General features: G+C 33.4%; 2 protein-coding genes across 3 annotated transcripts in view; both read left to right on the top strand.

Moving 5' to 3' along the window:
- The window catches only part of LOC144849481 (1,25-dihydroxyvitamin D(3) 24-hydroxylase, mitochondrial-like), a 47,829-nt gene extending 40,283 nt beyond the window's left edge, over positions 1-7,546 (top strand). For both annotated transcript variants that reach the window (XM_078706399.1, XM_078706398.1), the window contains exons 2-10: positions 1,662-1,967; positions 2,142-2,367; positions 2,725-2,915; positions 3,278-3,482; positions 3,601-3,751; positions 4,377-4,543; positions 5,357-5,435; positions 5,563-5,760; positions 5,992-7,546. In XM_078706399.1, coding sequence (XP_078562525.1) covers positions 1,670-1,967; positions 2,142-2,367; positions 2,725-2,915; positions 3,278-3,482; positions 3,601-3,751; positions 4,377-4,543; positions 5,357-5,435; positions 5,563-5,760; positions 5,992-6,102 — 1,626 coding nt within the window. In that variant the 5' untranslated portion in view covers positions 1,662-1,669 and the 3' untranslated portion in view covers positions 6,103-7,546. The remainder of the gene's footprint in view (positions 1-1,661; positions 1,968-2,141; positions 2,368-2,724; positions 2,916-3,277; positions 3,483-3,600; positions 3,752-4,376; positions 4,544-5,356; positions 5,436-5,562; positions 5,761-5,991) is intronic.
- A 1,004-nt stretch (positions 7,547-8,550) lies between these two features.
- Positions 8,551-18,844, top strand: LOC144849484 (DDB1- and CUL4-associated factor 11-like). The gene is made up of 16 exons (XM_078706400.1): positions 8,551-8,736; positions 9,314-9,399; positions 11,047-11,078; positions 11,479-11,574; positions 11,979-12,040; positions 12,373-12,576; positions 13,494-13,537; positions 13,627-13,753; positions 13,937-13,994; positions 14,960-15,145; positions 15,699-15,852; positions 16,257-16,369; positions 16,709-16,748; positions 16,915-17,021; positions 17,580-17,759; positions 17,956-18,844. The coding sequence occupies exons 1-15, from the start codon at positions 8,615-8,617 to the stop codon at positions 17,745-17,747; spliced, it is 1,599 nt and encodes a 532-aa protein (XP_078562526.1). The 5' UTR covers positions 8,551-8,614; the 3' UTR covers positions 17,748-17,759; positions 17,956-18,844.
- Positions 18,845-19,427: the final 583 nt, after the last annotated feature.

Genomic DNA, 19,427 nt, shown 5'->3' with positions numbered 1-19,427 from the left:
TCACACGGTCCGAAGTTGCAATGTTAAGTTCAGAAACATGAACATCAAAGTTTATTCCAATGTGACAATGACGTCACACGGAATAATTAATTAGGTGATGTTACTAAATGTAGTTGAATGTGTTATAGAAATAATAAAAACAAGAACATTAACTGTGTAGTGAATGTGACAATGACGTAGCTAATTTACTGGTTGATTGATATCGTAATCCTTTGTTGACATTGTTGCTATGCCACGATGATTTAAACAACTTAATATTATTCGATTAGTCTTGACTTATCCAATCGGTAATATCAATGTATTATTAATACTATGTTATTGATACCCAAGTTCATTTCCTAAAGCGGTTACTAACGGTAAACGCAAATGAGGACGATGATACATTAGCGCGTCGACTTATGTAAACGCGTATTTGTGAGGGTGGATGGCAACGACCGCGTGATCAAACAAGGTCCACTGCGCCATGATTGATTCTAGCTAGAAGCAGCTTTGTATTCAGGATCAACCATGCGTTTTAACCAATGTAGTTCATTGACTTCAAATGAATACGATCGACTAATTTGAACAAAAATTGAAATGTCAACATGCCGAGGGGCAGGTGAAGACGCCAGAAAATATCTTTCTTTCTGACAATAAAGCAAAGAATAGAAAGCGTTTGGTTGACATCTTCGGATTGCTCTCTCTCCTCCTCTCTCTCACACAGTGAATATTTCCTGTCGCAACAGTATCAAACGTTTAACCACACAGATACCATCTTTACAGCGTCGTTAATGAAAGCAATGGGAATCCCTTTGGCCAGAGGCTACAATGCTATTAAACTGATATGATGCACTATTTGTGCGGCGGCGGATTACGAAGACTGACAGTACTCAGCGTTGATGTGTAGCCTAGTTACTGTGAGCAAGGCTATCAAACCTTGCTGTGAGCAGGAAGTATCGATGTCACCCTAGCAGGTGTAAAAGGCTAAGCATTGAACCTGGTGCGGTATTTTAAATACAAATTTACGCATACGATGTGCCATTTTTGATAAAGAATATTTGTTTATATTATTCAATAATTGAACAATACAAAAACCTTTTTTTTTTCGAAAAACATATATCGATTTAATTTTCATCAAGTTGATTCCATGTTCGTTAAGGTGTTCAGTTATTCTGAATCTACAACATGAAAGTTTAAGTTAGCAAACTTTATTTCAGGACCGTAAATTTATATTTTTGAGGTGTAGTGTATGAGAAAAACTTAATAATAGGTGTCGGTAGATTATTATGGAACTAAACAGTTCGTCGACATTATTCGTATGTACCCCCGTCTGTTCTTCTTTTTCAAAGGTATTTCGAGCATCCGTAAACATCGTCACGATATCTATAAGACAACAACAATATTATAGATTTGATTATAGGTCATCTATAATCAAATCTATATATACATTCATACACATCTCTCTCTTTAATGACATTTTCAAGATATGAAAATCTTATTGCTGGAAAGTTTTACATGCTTTCATCGCTGGTGGCGCTAGATATTTATGACTCGTGTCGTTTTTTGTACACTACTTTAAACTTACTAATATAAGTTTGTATACTTTAGAGGCTTATGTTTTGTTCGTTTTTTTTTATTAAACTTTTGAATAACGAATTTATTTCTCGTTTTTCTTTTTTTAGAAACAAACATGTTGAATCCCGGTCATATGCGGCTAGCCGCATGTCGTGTCATTATTGCTCCGCGTCCGCCGAATGCCGTATGTCATGCCTGCCAACAACATCGTAACAAGAGCATGCCAGCCATAGAAACACTCCAAGAACCGGCGGAATACGAGAACACACTAACACATATGAAAGAAAGTGTATGTAGCCTAACAGCAAAGAAGTCTGAAACGGAACAAACTACGACAAAAGCAAAGAGTTATGAAGAGATTCCTGGACCAAAGGGATGGCCAATTATCGGCTCTTTATTAGACTATACATATGGTAATAATACTTTAAATGTTTAAGAAAGTATATCAACAGAAAGACGTTGTATTTGAGTGTGTCATATTGTTTTGTATCCACGCACAGGCCTACAGTGATTTAAAAAAAAAAACATTAACGTCTCCCATCAATACATATTATTTTTAAATTCGTTTTTTTTTTTTTTTTGTGCAGGTCCTTATTCAATGGAAAAATTACACGATGCAACGATTGATAGATTTCGGAAATACGGTAAAATATTCAAAGAAAACATAGCGGGACAGACAGCCGTACACATACTGGAGCCAGAGGACGTGAAGAGCCTATTTAAACAGGAGGGGCCAAGTCCAAGACGGCTGACCTTAGATCCTATGATTCACTACAGAAAACAACGGAAACAAAGTATTGGTTTAGCAAATTTGTAAGTGTTAATTAGTAATTAGTTAGTTTGAATGTTTAATAATCGATTGATTGATGTTATCTATTGATTGATATGTGGATCGATATGCACATTATTGATTACCCCGGTCATTTTTTGGATTCGAACCAGGATCTCACGATCAGTAATACAACGTCCAACAAGCAATGTGGCGAGAGTTGGATTCGAACCAGGATCTCACGATCAATAATACAACGTCCATTAAGCAATGTGGCGAGAGTTGGATTCGAACCAGGATCTCACGATCAGTAATCCAACGTCCAACATACTGCGCCACACGCTATTGATTTTTATTTAGGGCCCAATTTTAAACATAGTTATTCATTTTGTTATTTTTAGAGAGGGAAAGAAATGGTTAGAATTGCGACGACCAATGGCCAAAACCATAATGCATCCCAAAAGTGTAAATTCGTTTATTCCCGTCATGAACAACGTGGCAGACGATTTTGTTACTCATATGAACACGGTGATTGGTGACAACGGAGAAATCGAGGGATTTCAAAATGAAATTTACAAATGGGCACTAGAAAGTAAGTTAAAGTAATAATAATATGTAATAAATATTACAATTTTAGTTGTTTCTCAAACTGTAGTGATTTTTAGGCCTATGCTTGGTTCCCACTTGAGACGCAACGCAAGGACGTGACGCAACGCAAGTGATTTGACCAATCACAAGCGATAGATTATTCGAACAGTGGCTTGTCATTGGTCAACTCGCGTGCGTTGCGCGTACGTCCTTGCGTTGCGTTTCTAGTGGGAACCACGCTTTTACGCAACGACGACCAAACTTTAACGTAATTCTCGCATTATAATGTTCATTAATTTTGCATTCAGCGTTTCTTAACGTAAAATATGATTGACTTATTGACAATTGTTTTGTTTATATTCATAGACAGTTGGGCAGTGGTATATGACAATCGTTTAGGCGTACTAAATAGTCAGCTACCGGACAACCACATGGCTAATAACGTTATCAAATCCGTTATCAATTTCTTTGTTGGTCTAAGAGATCTAACGTTCGGTTTACCATTATATAAACTCAATATACCTACCTCCACATGGAAAAAGTTTGCCGCCGCACAGGATTGTATTTTCGAGTAAGTCGTGAGTTTGTTTTTTTATTTATACAACATACAAGCTCAAATAGAACACGTATGAAACGCCATATGTGCCAAAATATTTCTCTTTTAACTAAAAACTTTGTTTTACTTTTAGGGTTTCAAAGCAATGCATAGAACAAACGTTGAATGACAATGAGAATGATGATAAAGGTGTGTTTTTGAAATTACTGATGTCACGGAAAGATTTCACGTTAGCTGAACTAACGTTACTTTGCAAGGACCTCTTGATGGGTTCTCTTGATACGGTAAGTTAACACACATGATACAGCATCTTTCGCGTGTAGCAATTATCCTAAATTACATAAGGTAGGCCTATAGGAATTTGCGTGAAGAAAAAAAACCAATAGTTTTGAGTCTAAGACTTCAGTTTTAAGACAAATTGCATTGCGTCCTAGTGGGAACCAAGCTTAAGTTCTATACTATTCTTCGTACCATTTTGTTTCTATTTTGGTGACTCACAACAATTGTGGTATTAGTCTTTAAATGACCTGGACTTAAGCTATCAACACACAATATAACACACTGTTGACAAGGGACAGTTAATTAAGAGGTCACGTCTCCGGAAACAACTAGCTCTAAAGACGGCCACTCTGACCAACCATTTTCAAACAGCAAAGATTAATATTTTATGTTTCGCTTTATTGTTACAAAACTATAAAGCGTGGTTGCCAATAGAGACGCAACGTAAGGACGTACGCGCAACGCAAGCGAGTTAACCAATGACAAGCCACTGTCCGAATAATCTATCGCTTGCGATTGGTCAAATCATTTACGTTGCGTCGCTAGTGGGAACCAAACTTAAACAAAACGTCATATATTTCTGTGGTTCTTACAATTACAATAATTATTTTATTTTTTGTTCAAAAACAGACGTCGCACACACTTGCTTTCAATCTTTACACATTAGCGAAGAACCCCGAGGCACAAGAACGACTGTATCAGGAGGTTATCAATATGGCAGACGAAAATGAACCGTTTACGTCAGATCATTTACAGAACGTCCCATACTTAAAGGCGTGTATTAAAGAAACGTTTAGGTAAGCTAACATGCTGATTAAATCAGTGAAAATTAATAGTTGTAGGCCTATTTGGCAAGTTACCATTATCGGGCACACCGTAAATAACTGCGTGGTTAAATGATACGTAATTTTACAAGACCAGAGATTCCGAAATAAATAAATGATTGAATGAATGAATGAATACTGCAGGAATGCGTACAATGCGACCATTTTGAAGACATTGAGCAAACCGATTTCACTACGGATTTGAAATATAAATGTTAACAACGATGGATTTAAACAGTTGTGACCAAATCAAATAATTATCTTGAAATGCTTTTTGGCAAGGTCTGATTCAACGTGTGCCCGCCAAAGGCTCTCATATCTCATTGATTGGCTTTTGTGGGTCGCTAACCTAGAACCATCGCGTTCGATCAGCGTTCAGCGAGGATACGAAAGGCCCGTAGGGATACGCGCTGAGACGAGTCCTCATTTGGGACAATCAATCGCAAGAATAAATGCATTTTATTTTTAAAAAATTACAGAACAAGTTAAAAATCGACAGGAAATTACTGATTCGTTGCTACTTTTTGACCCGAGGAGAGTTGAAAAAATAATACGAAAGGAGTATCATTAAAATTGGGTCAACTACTGATTTGGATCGTTGACTTTCTGATGATCACAACTTTATAAACATCGTTCTAGTTTTGCTTTCGCATCATAAGGAAATATAATAAATATATAATTTCGTGGAAAGCCGATACTATATGACTGTATTTATCCCGACTGAATCTATCTGGAATCATGTTCATGTGTAAATTAGACCTAATAATTGTATTTCTAATATTTCAGAATGTTCCCAACCACAGACGGTACAAGTCGGAAGTTAGATCGAGATGTCGTTCTTAGTGGATATACCGTTCCAGCTGATGTAAGTATTATCTTAAAAACGTTGAGACCTATCTTTTATTTAATTAATTTTTAGACGAAAGTAACAATGTAATTCTTTTATAAAAAAAAAAGTATTTTATAAATAACTGATAAAATAATGATTTCAGACCTTGATCCGAGTGCATATGGTAGCAGGGTCTATGGAGGAATATATAGATGAGCCGAAAGAGTTTCGACCTGAACGATGGCTGAAGGAGTCGGCAGAACAAATAGATCCGCATCTTCTGCTTCCGTTCGGACATGGACCGCGCATGTGCGTCGGAAGACGTCTTGCAGAAAACGCCGTGTATACGATGTTATCAAAGGTATGTGTGCTGGTCATTTCGACTCAAGATTGTGTATTATTAATTTATTAATTAATTAGATAAAATTGACAAAGCTAAAGAATGACGGGATGGTGATCCACTCGTAGTGATTGGTCGGTGCGCTTTACGTCATTGCATTGCGTCCTAATGGCATGGGAACCAAGCCTACGCGCGACCACGGCGTCATCGCACCATGCATGCTAAATATCTTTCTTTTAATTTTTTTTTCAGATTATAAGAAAATTTAAGGTAGAATGGCATCACGAAGATATGGACCTTCGATTTCGAATTGTGAACGCTCCTAGCGTTCCACTCCGATATAAATTCGTCGAACGGACGTAGTAGTAACGTAGCTGATGGGAAAACAAGAAGGCGTTTAGTTTCTGGTGTTCAATATGTTTTTACATTGCTTTTATGTGGTTAAATGCTCAAATACTAACAATGCAAGCGTATTATATTAGAATTTAATAGTGTGATTCGTTGCTTAAAATGTAAGGAAGAACGTAAAATGAAAATTTGTTGAGACCAAAAATTGTAATTATTTCTATAATTAAAAAGATATATAAAATGTGTTAAATGTTACATTATAAAAAAATATTATTTTATATAAAGGAAAATATGTCAGCAGAACTTAAACGTCATACATATCAACTAATAGTAGACCTACAAGTCATATTTAAAGCTTGTTTCACATGGTGTAAATTTCGTCATCGAAACTACGGAAGAAGTAGATATTTTAAGCGTGCGTTCAAACGCTACAATTAGTGCAGTGTAGTGTACGCGCGCGTGTAAGAACCAAGTTAAAGAAAATACACAGTATACCTATTTATAGCAGCTTATTAATCTCGTATCAGTGTTTGAGTAATACTTAATAATAGATCATTCAATCAATAATCGCATTTTGTATATATTGTTTATATGTGAAAAAGAAAGAAATTTTTTAGTATAAAAAGGAAACCGACTTGTATATTTTCTTTGGGTTTTTATGTAAAGTTTACATTATTTTGATTCTTTTATTATGTTTTATCTTTAGTGATATATATTCATATTATATATAAAAATAAACACATATTTATTCATTGTACCATAACAATTTATACTAAGATCATACTAAATAACGACTAATTATTATAGTTTGGTTAGTGACTTGATTAGCATATTCAAATTAGTTATGACGTAATGAACATAATCATAATTTGTTTTTTAGGTTGTTTTCATTCTTATTTGATAATATTCTTAATAAGTTTGTTGTATTTATTGTATTACATTTCTGTTTTAAAAGTTTATCTATATTCTTATTTTGATCAGTTTTTAACCAAAAATGTACGTAATTACTTGTAAAATGTTAAAACGTATAATGGACGATGGCTTTATGATTACATTCCTGATATGATATTGTGGGTTTTTTAAGAGGAGAAATATAAGGATGATGACTGGTTGATATAACCGGCGCGCGCGCGTTGTACACAATACATACATTTACTATAACCATGGAGGAAATATTTAGACATTTTGCGATAACCGTTTAAGTATACTGTATAATTGTTCATTGTTCCAATCTATTCAACTTTTGTACCGCATTCTATTTACTTAATAGTACGTAAACATATATGCACATTGTAATTGGTTTTCGTAGCTAAAAAGCTGAAATCCACACAATGTGTTATGCTTAAGTTGCAAGTAAAGTTTTATGGAACCCAATTCGTTTATGGAAAGTGTTCTCCGTATAATTGAACATGTTTATACTATTAACAAAAAATAAATAGCATTTTATTTGTCAATTAAACACTAATTTTCTATGTGGTTTATTTGATTTGTATGTATTCATTGTATTTCCTACACCAAACAAACCGTACATATTTGCATATGGCACAGCTGGCGCCCCATATCTACATTACCAGGCTTCCTAAAAACTATAGAGGGCGAACTTTAAGCGAAAGAAACAGAGCCATATATATAAAGAGTTACGACATTGGATTATAGCCACGTGATATGCAGATCAATTTGTGTCAAACTTGTCTCCGTTAATGCATGTAAAGTATAGAGCAAGAAAATACTTTAAACTTTTTCTTATATTTAAAAAAATGTAATTGCACATTTTACGGTGAAATATCGATGTGCACAGCGTACAGAAGTACTTGCGGCAAAGAATATTGCGCGCGCGTGCGCTAGTACATTATAACGTTCGATTGATTGATTTTGGAACGAAACATCCCATAACTACGTCCTATTAATAACAATTATATAATATTTTCAATTCATAATGCATGCTTTGATGGCTAAATAAAATAATAAAGTGTCGTGGATATATTTGTTAATATATTGAATAGGGTATGAACAATATTAAAATAATAAAGGCAAATTATTACAAATAAAATGATGAACGAGTCTCTGAAAGTTTGTGTCAAAAACACACAGAGAGCCATATACTGTATAAAAAGAGAGGTGTGAATTTGTGTGTTTTTTGTATTGGTTCATGCTTTGATGTATCCTGACTTGCATGTAGGCCCTAGCATTTATTCTTTTATTATTATAGACACAATATATATATGTTACCAAATTAATACCATTAATAAAATTAATTACTAAAATAAAAACGGAATACAAGCGTTATTTCATAGACAAAAAAATCTAAAAATAATGCATGAACTATAGGAAAACGCTAAACAAAAGAGACGCGCGCGCCCTCAGCGTGCGAATTCTTTGACACAAAAATGGCTTCTAATTTTCAATGTCGTAACTCTTTATATATATGGCTCTGGAAAGAAAGAGGAAAACAATAACATTCAAGATGGACACCACTGTTTAGGGCTGTTTTTAAGAAAAAAAGAATTCGTTTATTTTAATATTTAAAATGGGTTCCCGTCATGCAAACGAACATGATCCAGAAAACGAAAGTAATAATGTAAATGATGACGGAGACGATGACCATGATTACCAGGATTACGCTGCAGTACTTGCCTATTTGCTCCGCAGGTTAGGCCGTAGCCTACTACTAGGCTCTACTACTAGCTAGCTTATATAATTATAGGCGCGCCTACCTAGACCTAGCTAGTATGTAGCTGAGGATCGACTAGGCCTAGCTAGACTCCTAGTAGGTAGCCTAGCTAGGGCCAGGCTCCACCACCACAGATAATTAGTTATAAGGCGTATTATAATATGTATGCATAGTCTAGCTCTACGCAGGTTGTGGAGTTGTAAAATTAAAACTCCCTTCCTGGTCCACCGTCTAGTATTAGTAACCTACCCACTTGATCTCTAAAGTTTACTGAAGTGTTCTGAACAATCAATACAATAATTTAATTATTAAAATTAACCATGCATATGCAACAAGTCATTTCACACTACAGTCACACAGAAACATTTCGTGCATCTTCTTCATAATTACTGTTAGTTTAACCTGATCGTTTTTTATTGTTTTCTCTCTATGCATATTTGTGTCAATCTAAGAAATGATCAATGCTAGGCCTAGTTTTAAATTATGTTTTTAGATATTATCATTTCAATTTAATAACAATAACATACAGGATAATAAATACAATTTATATTTCAGTGGAAGACTGCAGTTTACAGGACATGTGCGTCATTTTGATGATGATTATAGCGAGTGTGACAGGTCTGCAGCTTGTAGACCAGAAGGTAGGTTTATTCATTAGCCTGTTGCTAAAAGAAATCTAAACAATCAAAAGCATTTGGTTTAAACCTTGAAATGACACAATACCATATTTGGTCACAAGTGGGCATTGAACATAGATAAGTTATTCAATTCAATAAAACGTTATTATCCTAAATTCCGGGGAAATTCATTTGGTTGTGGTATACAAAAATTCATTAAAACGTTTAAAAAGTACACAAAAAGGCAAGCAAAAGCACAATCATAATAAAAATCTAAAATATGTTTAAAGAGAAACAAATAGCACACAAATAGAAACAAATAGCACACAAATAGAAACAAATAGCACACAAATAGAAACAAATAGTACACTCATAAAATCAACTTAATATTGCACAGCATTATCTTCTTAGAGTACCATTGTAGGATCAAACTGCAGTAGGAATAAATCAGTCAATCAATCATCGACATTTTTATTCCATAATCAAAATAAAAATACAATAAAAATAATATGATAATGGAATGGGATACAAAATAAGTACAAGTGCTTTAAACATGTAACCTTAACAAAAATGAATAAACATTACTGTACAAACAAAAAAGAACAAACCAAAATAACTAAATGTGATTTACTTAAAGATGTATTGTCCCTTTGACTAATTCCAAAAAAATAAAAAATAACAGATTTCGAAAAAAGGTGGGTCATTTTGAAGTATCATAATAGTTATTAACTTTCACCAAAAATTTGTCGAAAAAAAAATCATTTAACTTTTTTTTGTTAAAAAAATAACTTTGACTTCCAGTCAAAGTTTTCAATCAAAAAAAATCATTTAACTTTTTTTTGTTAAAAAAATAACTTTGACTTCCAGTCAAAGTTTTCAATCAAAACATATCCCATAATGAAACGCGCTTGTTTGGCTACTCTGTATGCATAATCATAAAAGTTCCTCACAATCTGTGTGAAAATACCTTCTCAACCGTGACGAGTTGTAAACAATCATAATTAGCATATGCATAATGCGTACTCGTGGTTTGAAATCTTTGTTTACTTTCGCTCGCGACGATTTTCCAGACGAAATGTAATCAAACTAATTTACCTGTTAATTACGTAATCTTGTTGCTTTTGGCTCGAATTTTCAACTTAAAGTGAATAACTTTAATATTACTTTGATATGGCCAATTTAAATTTAGAATATTTTGACCTTCATTTTTTTGTGTTTCAAGGGACAATACATCTTTAATATTTCTATTGATATAATGTTGCTTTAATCTCTGTTTAAATGATTTATTATAGCGCTCAGTATTTATTTTTTCTCATTATCAGTAATCGGCAGCCTGGAATATTGGGAAGGGGATTAGTGTAAATACAGTCCCTCTATGTAAATCAAACAAAGGGCAATATATGTTTTTGTTCAACAACTAACCCCTATTCTGGTGACACCCACCCATGTGGGAGGAGTCCAAAGGTTTTCCTTAATAGGAGTTCTACGGTATATGATATGATACAGTATAATAACATCCAAAACAAAATTTTATTTTAATGCTCTCTTCTTTTTAATTTGTATATTTTGCTATATTTTTGTTGTTTTTTTAAATTGTTATTCATTGTCATTATCTAAATAAAAGTCTATAGAAATGAATTAATAGTTGTTTATTTATTATATCTCCTATAGCTGACTTAAATCCAGATACCTCTAAAATAGATGTAAGTATTACAGCCCTTTTTTTTCCTGTATCACTAACTATATAATATGTTAAGCTCTGTCTACACTATCAGACATGAAAAAAAAACAAAGAATGTGATGTACCCCGTGGATATGATGATGTCATATCACTACCATATTTGGGCATATCACTACCATATTTAAGCACATCACATTTTGTTTGTCAAACTAGTTTTATAGTGTAGACAGAGCTTTAGAGTTTGCAATAGATAAACATAAAACTGCTTCATCATTGTGTATACCTGTATTATTGACAAAGTGGGATTATTGCCATGCTCATGAAGATGTGATTTAGGTCAAAGTTCAAACACACTGTCAGTTTGAATGGAGTTCTCTAAACAAGAATAACTATTTTATTTATTACAAATTTGATTATTTCAGAGTAGTGACTATAAACAAGAGGTGTTGCAATACAATAGGTGTAAATATGATGAGAATCCATATGCAACAAAATCAATACCAAAAACACTTCTAAAGGTGAGAATTCAAAACAAGTATGTGGAATAGTAAAATCAGATTGCAATACTTTCATTCAAAATTAATTGATTGTAGATGTAGATTCAATTTATTTGGTCAAGCACATACATTTGCACTGCTTGTCACAAATATCAATAAAAAAAACATAAAATGCTAAAAAAAAATACATGTTTAATATCATATAATTGTAAGTAAGTACTTGTCAACTGGTTTAACAAAAAAGTTAACATTGATTTATTTATTATCATATAATTGGTAAAACACTGACTGTTGCATCACAAAAAAAAAAGAGAAAATAATAATTGAAATATATGTTGCATCACACACACAAAATTGAAATATAAAAAGTGTTAAAATACTGACAGTAGTAATTGAGTAGATTGAAAAGTTATATTTTCTTTCAGAGAACTTATGATGACAGTCGAACAGGATTTACGAGACGCGACAAGTGTGCAATCGTATCTAGGTAATTGTTTGTGTTTTTATTTTACTATTTTTGTTTTTAATCAACATACAGTAATATTACCATTTTTAACTGTTTATATGCATATGGCATGCTCAGTATGAAAATCAACTTTTTTAAAACCTCCACAAAACAAAGAAATACAATTATGAAAATCTGTCTAATACAAGTCTAATAAAGTCTGAATAATACTCTTTCATGGATTAACATATTACCATTACATCCAATTTTGCAAAAAAAAACCCCATTTTTCCAACTGAAGGGGTGTGTGGTTTTGAAATTGATACACTGCAGTAGAGATCCCTGTTAATCAAACATTCTTATTTTTGTAACAGTTTTTTACCAAATCGGATGAAAGTATTGAAGTCATATAATTCTAAAGTGTTTTGTGGGTCATACTCAAAGGATGGAACAGTGTTCATGTCAGCTTGTCAAGATAAATTTATTCGACTTTATGATACAACAAATGGGAAATTTAAACAGATCCGAGATATACCTGCAAGAGATATAGGTTGGAGTATCATAGACACAGCTTACAGGTATGTCAACAAAACCTAGACCTATTAAGGTACCTGGATAATGTATTTAGGTACCTGGATAATCTGTTTTATCTACTAACTGTCTGAACACAAAACCTAGACCTATTAAGGTACCTGGATAATGTATTAAGGTACCTGGATAATGTATTAAGGTACCTAGATAATGTATTAAGGTACCTAGATAATGTATTTAGGTACCTGGATAATGTATTAGGGTATCTGGATAATGTATTAAGGTACCTGGATAATGTATTTACGTATTTACGTACCTGGATAATGTATTAAGATACCTAGATAATGTATTTAGGTACTTGTATAATGTATTAAGGTACCTGGATAATGTATTAAGGTACCTGGATAATGTATTTAGGTACCTGGATAATGTATTGAGGTACCTGGATAATGTATTAAAGTATATGGATAATGTATTAAGGTAACTAGATAATGTATTAAGGTACCTGGATAATGTATTTAGGTACCTGGATAATGTATTTAGGTACCTGGATAATGCATTAAGGTATCTGGATAATGTTTTAGGGTACCTGGATAATGTATTAAGGTATATGGATAATTAAGGTACCTGGATAATGTATTAAGGTATCTGGATAATGTATTAGGGTACCTGGATAATGTATTAAGGTACCTGGATAATTATTCTTATCTACTGTCTGAATACAAGTCAACTCCTCCAAAACAAGGATATCTACAACCAGGGAAGATATTCTTCCCTGCTGGAACCATACAAAACAGTATTTATTGTAGCCTTACAGTACTCAAATATGGTAGTGATATGACATCATCATGTCCATATTTGGGCACATCACATTTTTGTTTGATAGTGTAGAGTTTTTCTGTAAAATTAAACTGCAATATGTTTTGTTTCTTTCCATTTTTAACTGTTTTGTTTCTTTATTTAGTCCGGATGGTTGCTACCTGATATACTCAAGTTGGTCAGATAAAAGTAAGTAGCATTTCCACTGTCTTGCTGCTTAAGTACAAGCTTACTTTTGATAACATCTCTAATCAATAACCATTATTATTTTGTTTCAGTTCATCTGTGTAATATATATGGTGACTATGAAACGCATACAGCACTGGAACTCAACGCCGAGGAGTATTCACATTTCTGTGTTTTTACAATCAACTTTTCAAATGACAATCGAGAGGTTCTTGCTGGGTATGACATTTATACAAATATTCTTACATTTTCAATTATTTTCATATTGATTTTCTTATTTGTGTTTTTTATATAAATGACCGAAAATTTATGTTTCCGATTTAACGAATAGGGATAGTTTATCATGACCTTTAGATATAAGATCTAAATCGTCGTGACAGAATATTTGTTTGAATTTTTCAGAGCCAATGATGGATGTATTTATGTTTATGACAGAGAAAAGGCAGAAAGAATTCTGAAGGTAAGGTAGAACAAAAAGACTATTTATAACACATCATCAATAAACTGATTGTTGTATTTCAAATATATTTTGACCAATGGTTTCATGACTTTCTTTGTGTAGAGCACCTTTAGTTTGTTGTGCTGTGAAACTGATTGCCATCACTCTCTAGGCCTTGGCTGTGTGATCCTAAAATAATAACAAATAAATAATTTATTTGATAGTGTATTAATGTCTGTCTACAGTATCTAACTTTATGTGACAAAACATGTGATGTGCACATACATTATGTACTATGATTTTGGTTATTTAGGCTTATATCATTTTTTTATTGTAAACTTATATTTTGTTTTTTGTTCTGTGTTTTCTATGTGTTCTAATATGGCAATTCTGTAACGTATGGTGAAAGTCATTAACAAATAAATGTACACGGTGATGTCATATCACTACCATAATTGGGCACATCACACTTGTTTGATTGTGTGGACAGAGCTTTAAGCATGTTGATGTTTGTAGATAGAAGCACATGATGATGACCTGAGTGCTGTGTGGACAGAGCTTTAAGCATGTTGATGTTTGTAGATTGAAGCACATGATGATGACCTGAGTGCTGTGTGGACAGAGCTTTAAGCATGTTGATGTTTGTAGATTGAAGCACATGATGATGACCTGAGTGCTGTGTGGACAGAGCTTTAAGCATGTTGATGTTTGTAGATTGAAGCACATGATGATGACCTGAGTGCTGTGTGGACAGAGCTTTAAGCATGTTGATGTTTGTAGATTGAAGCACATGATGATGACCTGAGTGCTGTGTGGACAGAGCTTTAAGCATGTTGATGTTTGTAGATTGAAGCACATGATGATGACCTGAGTGCTGTGTGGACAGAGCTTTAAGCATGTTGATGTTTGATTGTAGATAGAAGCACATGATGATGACCTGAGTGCTGTGTGGACAGAGCTTTAAGCATGTTGATGTTTGTTTGTAGATTGAAGCACATGATGATGACCTGAGTGCTGTTGTATTTGCTGACAGCTCGTCACATATCATATATTCCGGTGCAGATGATGGCATGTGTAGGGTCTGGGATCGACGTTGCTTGACCGAACTTTGTCCAAAACCGGTTGGTGTTTTTGCTGGACATACCGATGGTCTCACATTTGTTGATTCAAAGGTAACTTTTTAGATTTAATAGAATAAAATTGACCACTATAAATATATGTGTTATATACATAATATTATTAAGGGTGTTATCCCTAACTTGTATTAAATGAATTGTGTTGATTTTGAATGTACTGTAGTAGGTCCTTCTACTACAGTACATTCAAAATCCTACAATACAATCTTATTCTTTCTAGTGGGTTCTATTTATGCAGTGATATGACACTGTATCAAGTTGTTAGCTTAGCTACAATACAATCTTATTCTTTCTGGTGGGTTCTAGTTATGCAGTGATATGACACTGTATCAAGTTGTTAGCTACAATACAATCTTATTCTTTCTAGTGGGTTCTATTTATGCAGTGATATGACACTGTATCAAGTTGTTAGCTTAGCTACAATACAATCTTATTCTTTCTGGTGGGTTCTAGTTATGCAGTGATATGACACTGTATCAAGTTGTTAGCTACAATACAATCTTATTCTTTCTGGTGGGTTCTATTTATGCAGTGATATGACACTGTATCAAGTTGTTAGCTACAATACAATTTTATTCTTTCTCACTAGGGTGATTCAAGATACTTGATAACCAACTCCAAAGATCAAAGTATTAAGCTTTGGGATTTAAGAAAGTTTGCTTCAAAGGACACCATTGACCTAGCAAGGAAGGCAGTTGCGCAGCAGAGCTGGGACTATAGGTGGCAGCCTGTTCCAAGAAGATGTAAGACTCTAGTAATAGGGACTGGGCCGTAGCCAGCATGAGCAGGCGTGGCACAAACATCGTCTGAAATTTTCAATTTTCACTATCAACCCCAATTCCCCAGCAGAGATCGTTGTTAATAATTATATTTAAAGCATCTTTGCCTTGTCTGTTTTTAACCTCTCCCTACAGCCTTGATGGATTGATTTTTAAAAAGCTAATAACATATACTTTCACAGTAAAGAATTTCTTATACAGTACTTATATATATATATATATTATTTTTCTGGCTGTTTTAATTAATTGTTTTGATTTAGGTTTTTGGTTATTTTATTTTGTATCTCCATTGAGATCCAGCCACTGTTACCCACAACATTGTCATTTATTCATTAACTTAATAATCTATTTTTATATATAAATTTCAGCCAATAGAAAGAAGATTATAAAGGACGACCCCTCACTGATGACATATAGAGGTCACGCTGTTTTACAAACGTTAGTTCGTTCTTACTTCTCACCAGTTTTTACTACCGGACAGGTAATGTTTTTAAGTTGTGCTTGATAACTTAAAGCTCTGTCTACACTATCAAACTAGTTAGGACAATGTGATGTTCCCAAATATGATAGTGATATACCCAAATATGGTAGATGGGCACAATGATGTCATGGCATCATTGTGTCCATATAATTATGAGCACATTACATTTTCTTGTCACATACATTTTGTAGACAGAGCTTTACATTATTCTGATTATTGCAAAATTTAAAATCAACATAAACGTTTGTTCAAAATAGTAATAACTCTTTACCAATGTTCCTTCCAACTAAATACTGTACAATTATTTGTTTGAAATTCTGAATTATAATTTATTTATAGCGGTATATCTACACTGGATGTGCAACCGGAGCTATTGTCAGTAAGTATATACTTTTGTAATTTTTTAAAACTGTTATTTTCCACTTTTTATAATGTGAATTTTATAATATTTTAACACACTTGTATACAGTATTTGATAAAGATCATATAATTGACTGAATCCATCATAAATAGAATTATTAAGTTAACTTTGTATTGCTTTAAAGTATACGACGTGCTGACAGGTCAGGTCGTGTCAAAGTTGAAAGGTCATGAAGGATGTGTAAGAGATGTTTCTTGGCATCCATTTGACAATAACATTATTAGTACATCTGTAAGTACAATTATACATTTGTTTTATCAAAATTCTTTATGTACATAACAAAATAAGCAAAATATCCTTTTTTTCACATTTGCAAAATTTAACAACTCGTAACAAATTGTAACCAGGTTTGCATAGTGTGAAGACAATTTGTGGAAAATCTTCCGAGATTTCACAGGGGTCCCTTGTGAAATCCCGGAAGAAAATCACACAACAAGAGGCCTGTGTTTTTGTTCCGAGATGTTCCGAGTTCTTACTGCGTGCACGTATATTGCCCTGGTATTAACTGACCAATCATAGTAATCAAATAACGCGCAACTATTCTTTCCTCCTGAGACTTCACAAGCATATGCTTGTGTGAAAACATGTAAAAAGTCTCGTTACAACTTGTTACAAGTTGTAACAATTTATGCAGATGTGAAAAGGGTATAAGGCTGTGCCTTTGAGGAGCCTCTGGGTGAAATAAAAACAATCGTTAACTCTACTCAAAGTGAAGTTACTGCAGACATTTAATTACCTTTAATGTGTTAGCCTTCATAGTCTAAGCCCATATTTAATGTTGATTTACAGTGGGATTCGACACATGGCCTTTGGGAATACTGCGGCCAAAAGCCTTATGACCGAGACGAGCGTGAAAGAGAACTTGGGGAAAGTGACGATGATAGCGACGATGATAATGACGATATGAAATCATCCGCTAGTAGAAGACTTAGAGTAACTTCTGTTCTAGACCTATAGTGATATATTCATGTAAGTAACAATTTATTGCTCATTTTATGCTTTGTCAACGAATGTCACTGTTTGTTATTTATAGTGTATTTTATTTACATAATGAATAAAAATGCAGTAAATTGTTTTTTCCTAGACAATGTGCTTCTTTAAATGGAGGTACTACCGTCAAATAAGGTTTACATAATAAGTATGTTAAACCATTATATTTTATCAGGTCAATTGGATTTCTTGTTTGAAATGTGCTTCCATGGCAACGGTCCGTTATTTCTATCATCATGGTCATTCTCCTTACACTGGCATCTGATTGGCCAATTCTATCAACATTCAATAATACCATTCTATCACCATGGTAACATTTGGATTGTATTTACCTGGCAAATTCTAACAGCATGAAAATCAACTATGTTTCGTGAACGCTCTGTTTACAGTGTGGTGTGACGTCACCTCTGTGTTGTTGAGGGCGCTGTGTTTCACTGCAATTGTTGTTGATGGCGCTGTGCTTCACTGTATTTTTCGGGTGATGGGTGGCGGGATTGTTTAGTTGGTCCTTGATTAAATTACGTAGATTGTAGTAAAGTCACAGATACTTTAACCTTTAGAAAACATTAAAACTAGTTCAGTGTCTGTATGACTACAAAAACTGACTATTCTCTTATAAGCTCACATATACAAAGCATTAATCACCAGCTAATCCCTTTTTCTAAAAAATACAATCATAGTCATTTTAAAAACCGCATGTTTGTTCTTTGTTTTGTAACCTGATTCACTTATGTAATTCATTCGGTTATGATGACATATCATATTTGATAGATTTATTAAAGCTCTATCTATACCCTGCATATGTAGGTTTATGCTATAGTTCACCTCGGCATACATCATGTGCTTGGGAGTTTTATCCAATTACCAAGTTGTCAATGTTTTCATATTACAGTATACAGACAATGTATTCTCATTCACAATAGTGAATATAAATATGTTGTAAACCAAAGTGTTTTTGTTATTAGGATTGCACTGCCCTCATACTATTGATATGAGCTAATCACTATCGGTTATAATTGGTTTCACTAAAAGAAATTTCTGAAATAAAAACAAATTATTTATTATTTTTACATTCATGGCTATTTGAAACAAACCACAGAACCTTTTAGTTATTGCATTTACATAATGACATATTACCCAATCATAACAATATAGATCCATATCGTTCACGCTGCAAACAAATGTTTTTATATTTAACTTGAATGAGATGTGGTGACAATAACTTATATCGCGTCAAGAATAAAAAATGATAACATTGAAAATGGTAATAATAATGGCATTATGCTTGGTTCCCACTGCAATGCAAGGACGTAAGTGTAACCTAAGTGACTTGACCAATCACAAACGATAGATTATTCAAACTGTCGCTTTTCATTGGTCAACTCGTTTGCATTGCGTCGCGTCTCTAGTGGGTGGGTACCACGCTTTTTGTCAAAGCCTCACTGCCTAAAACTAAAAATGCCAGATAAGAAAAATGTTTAGTTGAATTTGTTTTAATTGTATTTTACAATAATGTAAAGTGATTTTGTAAATAATGAAATATATAACATGAATCACATAAGGTTAGTGTCTTCATCGATAATTCTCAATTACGTAGGATTGTTGTCATTGTAAATAAGAAAAGAGTTCACTTACCAGCAATTTGTA

This window comes from Antedon bifida, chromosome 8, assembly GCF_963402885.1.
Source record: "Antedon bifida chromosome 8, ecAntBifi1.1, whole genome shotgun sequence".
In the NCBI taxonomy this organism is placed as follows: Eukaryota; Metazoa; Echinodermata; class Crinoidea; order Comatulida; family Antedonidae; genus Antedon; species Antedon bifida.
The sequence above is the reverse complement of the archived record's forward strand: the minus strand, read 5'-3'. Positions and strand labels throughout refer to the sequence as shown.

Coding starts and splice junctions, on each gene's coding strand:
- LOC144849484 (XM_078706400.1), top strand. CDS start 8,615: ATGGGTTCCCGTCATGCAAACGAACATGATCCAGAAAACGAAAGTAAT. Junction 11,079..11,478: donor CAGATACCTCTAAAATAGAT/GTAAGTATTACA, acceptor TGATTATTTCAG/AGTAGTGACTATAAACAAGA. Junction 17,022..17,579: donor ATAACATTATTAGTACATCT/GTAAGTACAATT, acceptor GTTGATTTACAG/TGGGATTCGACACATGGCCT.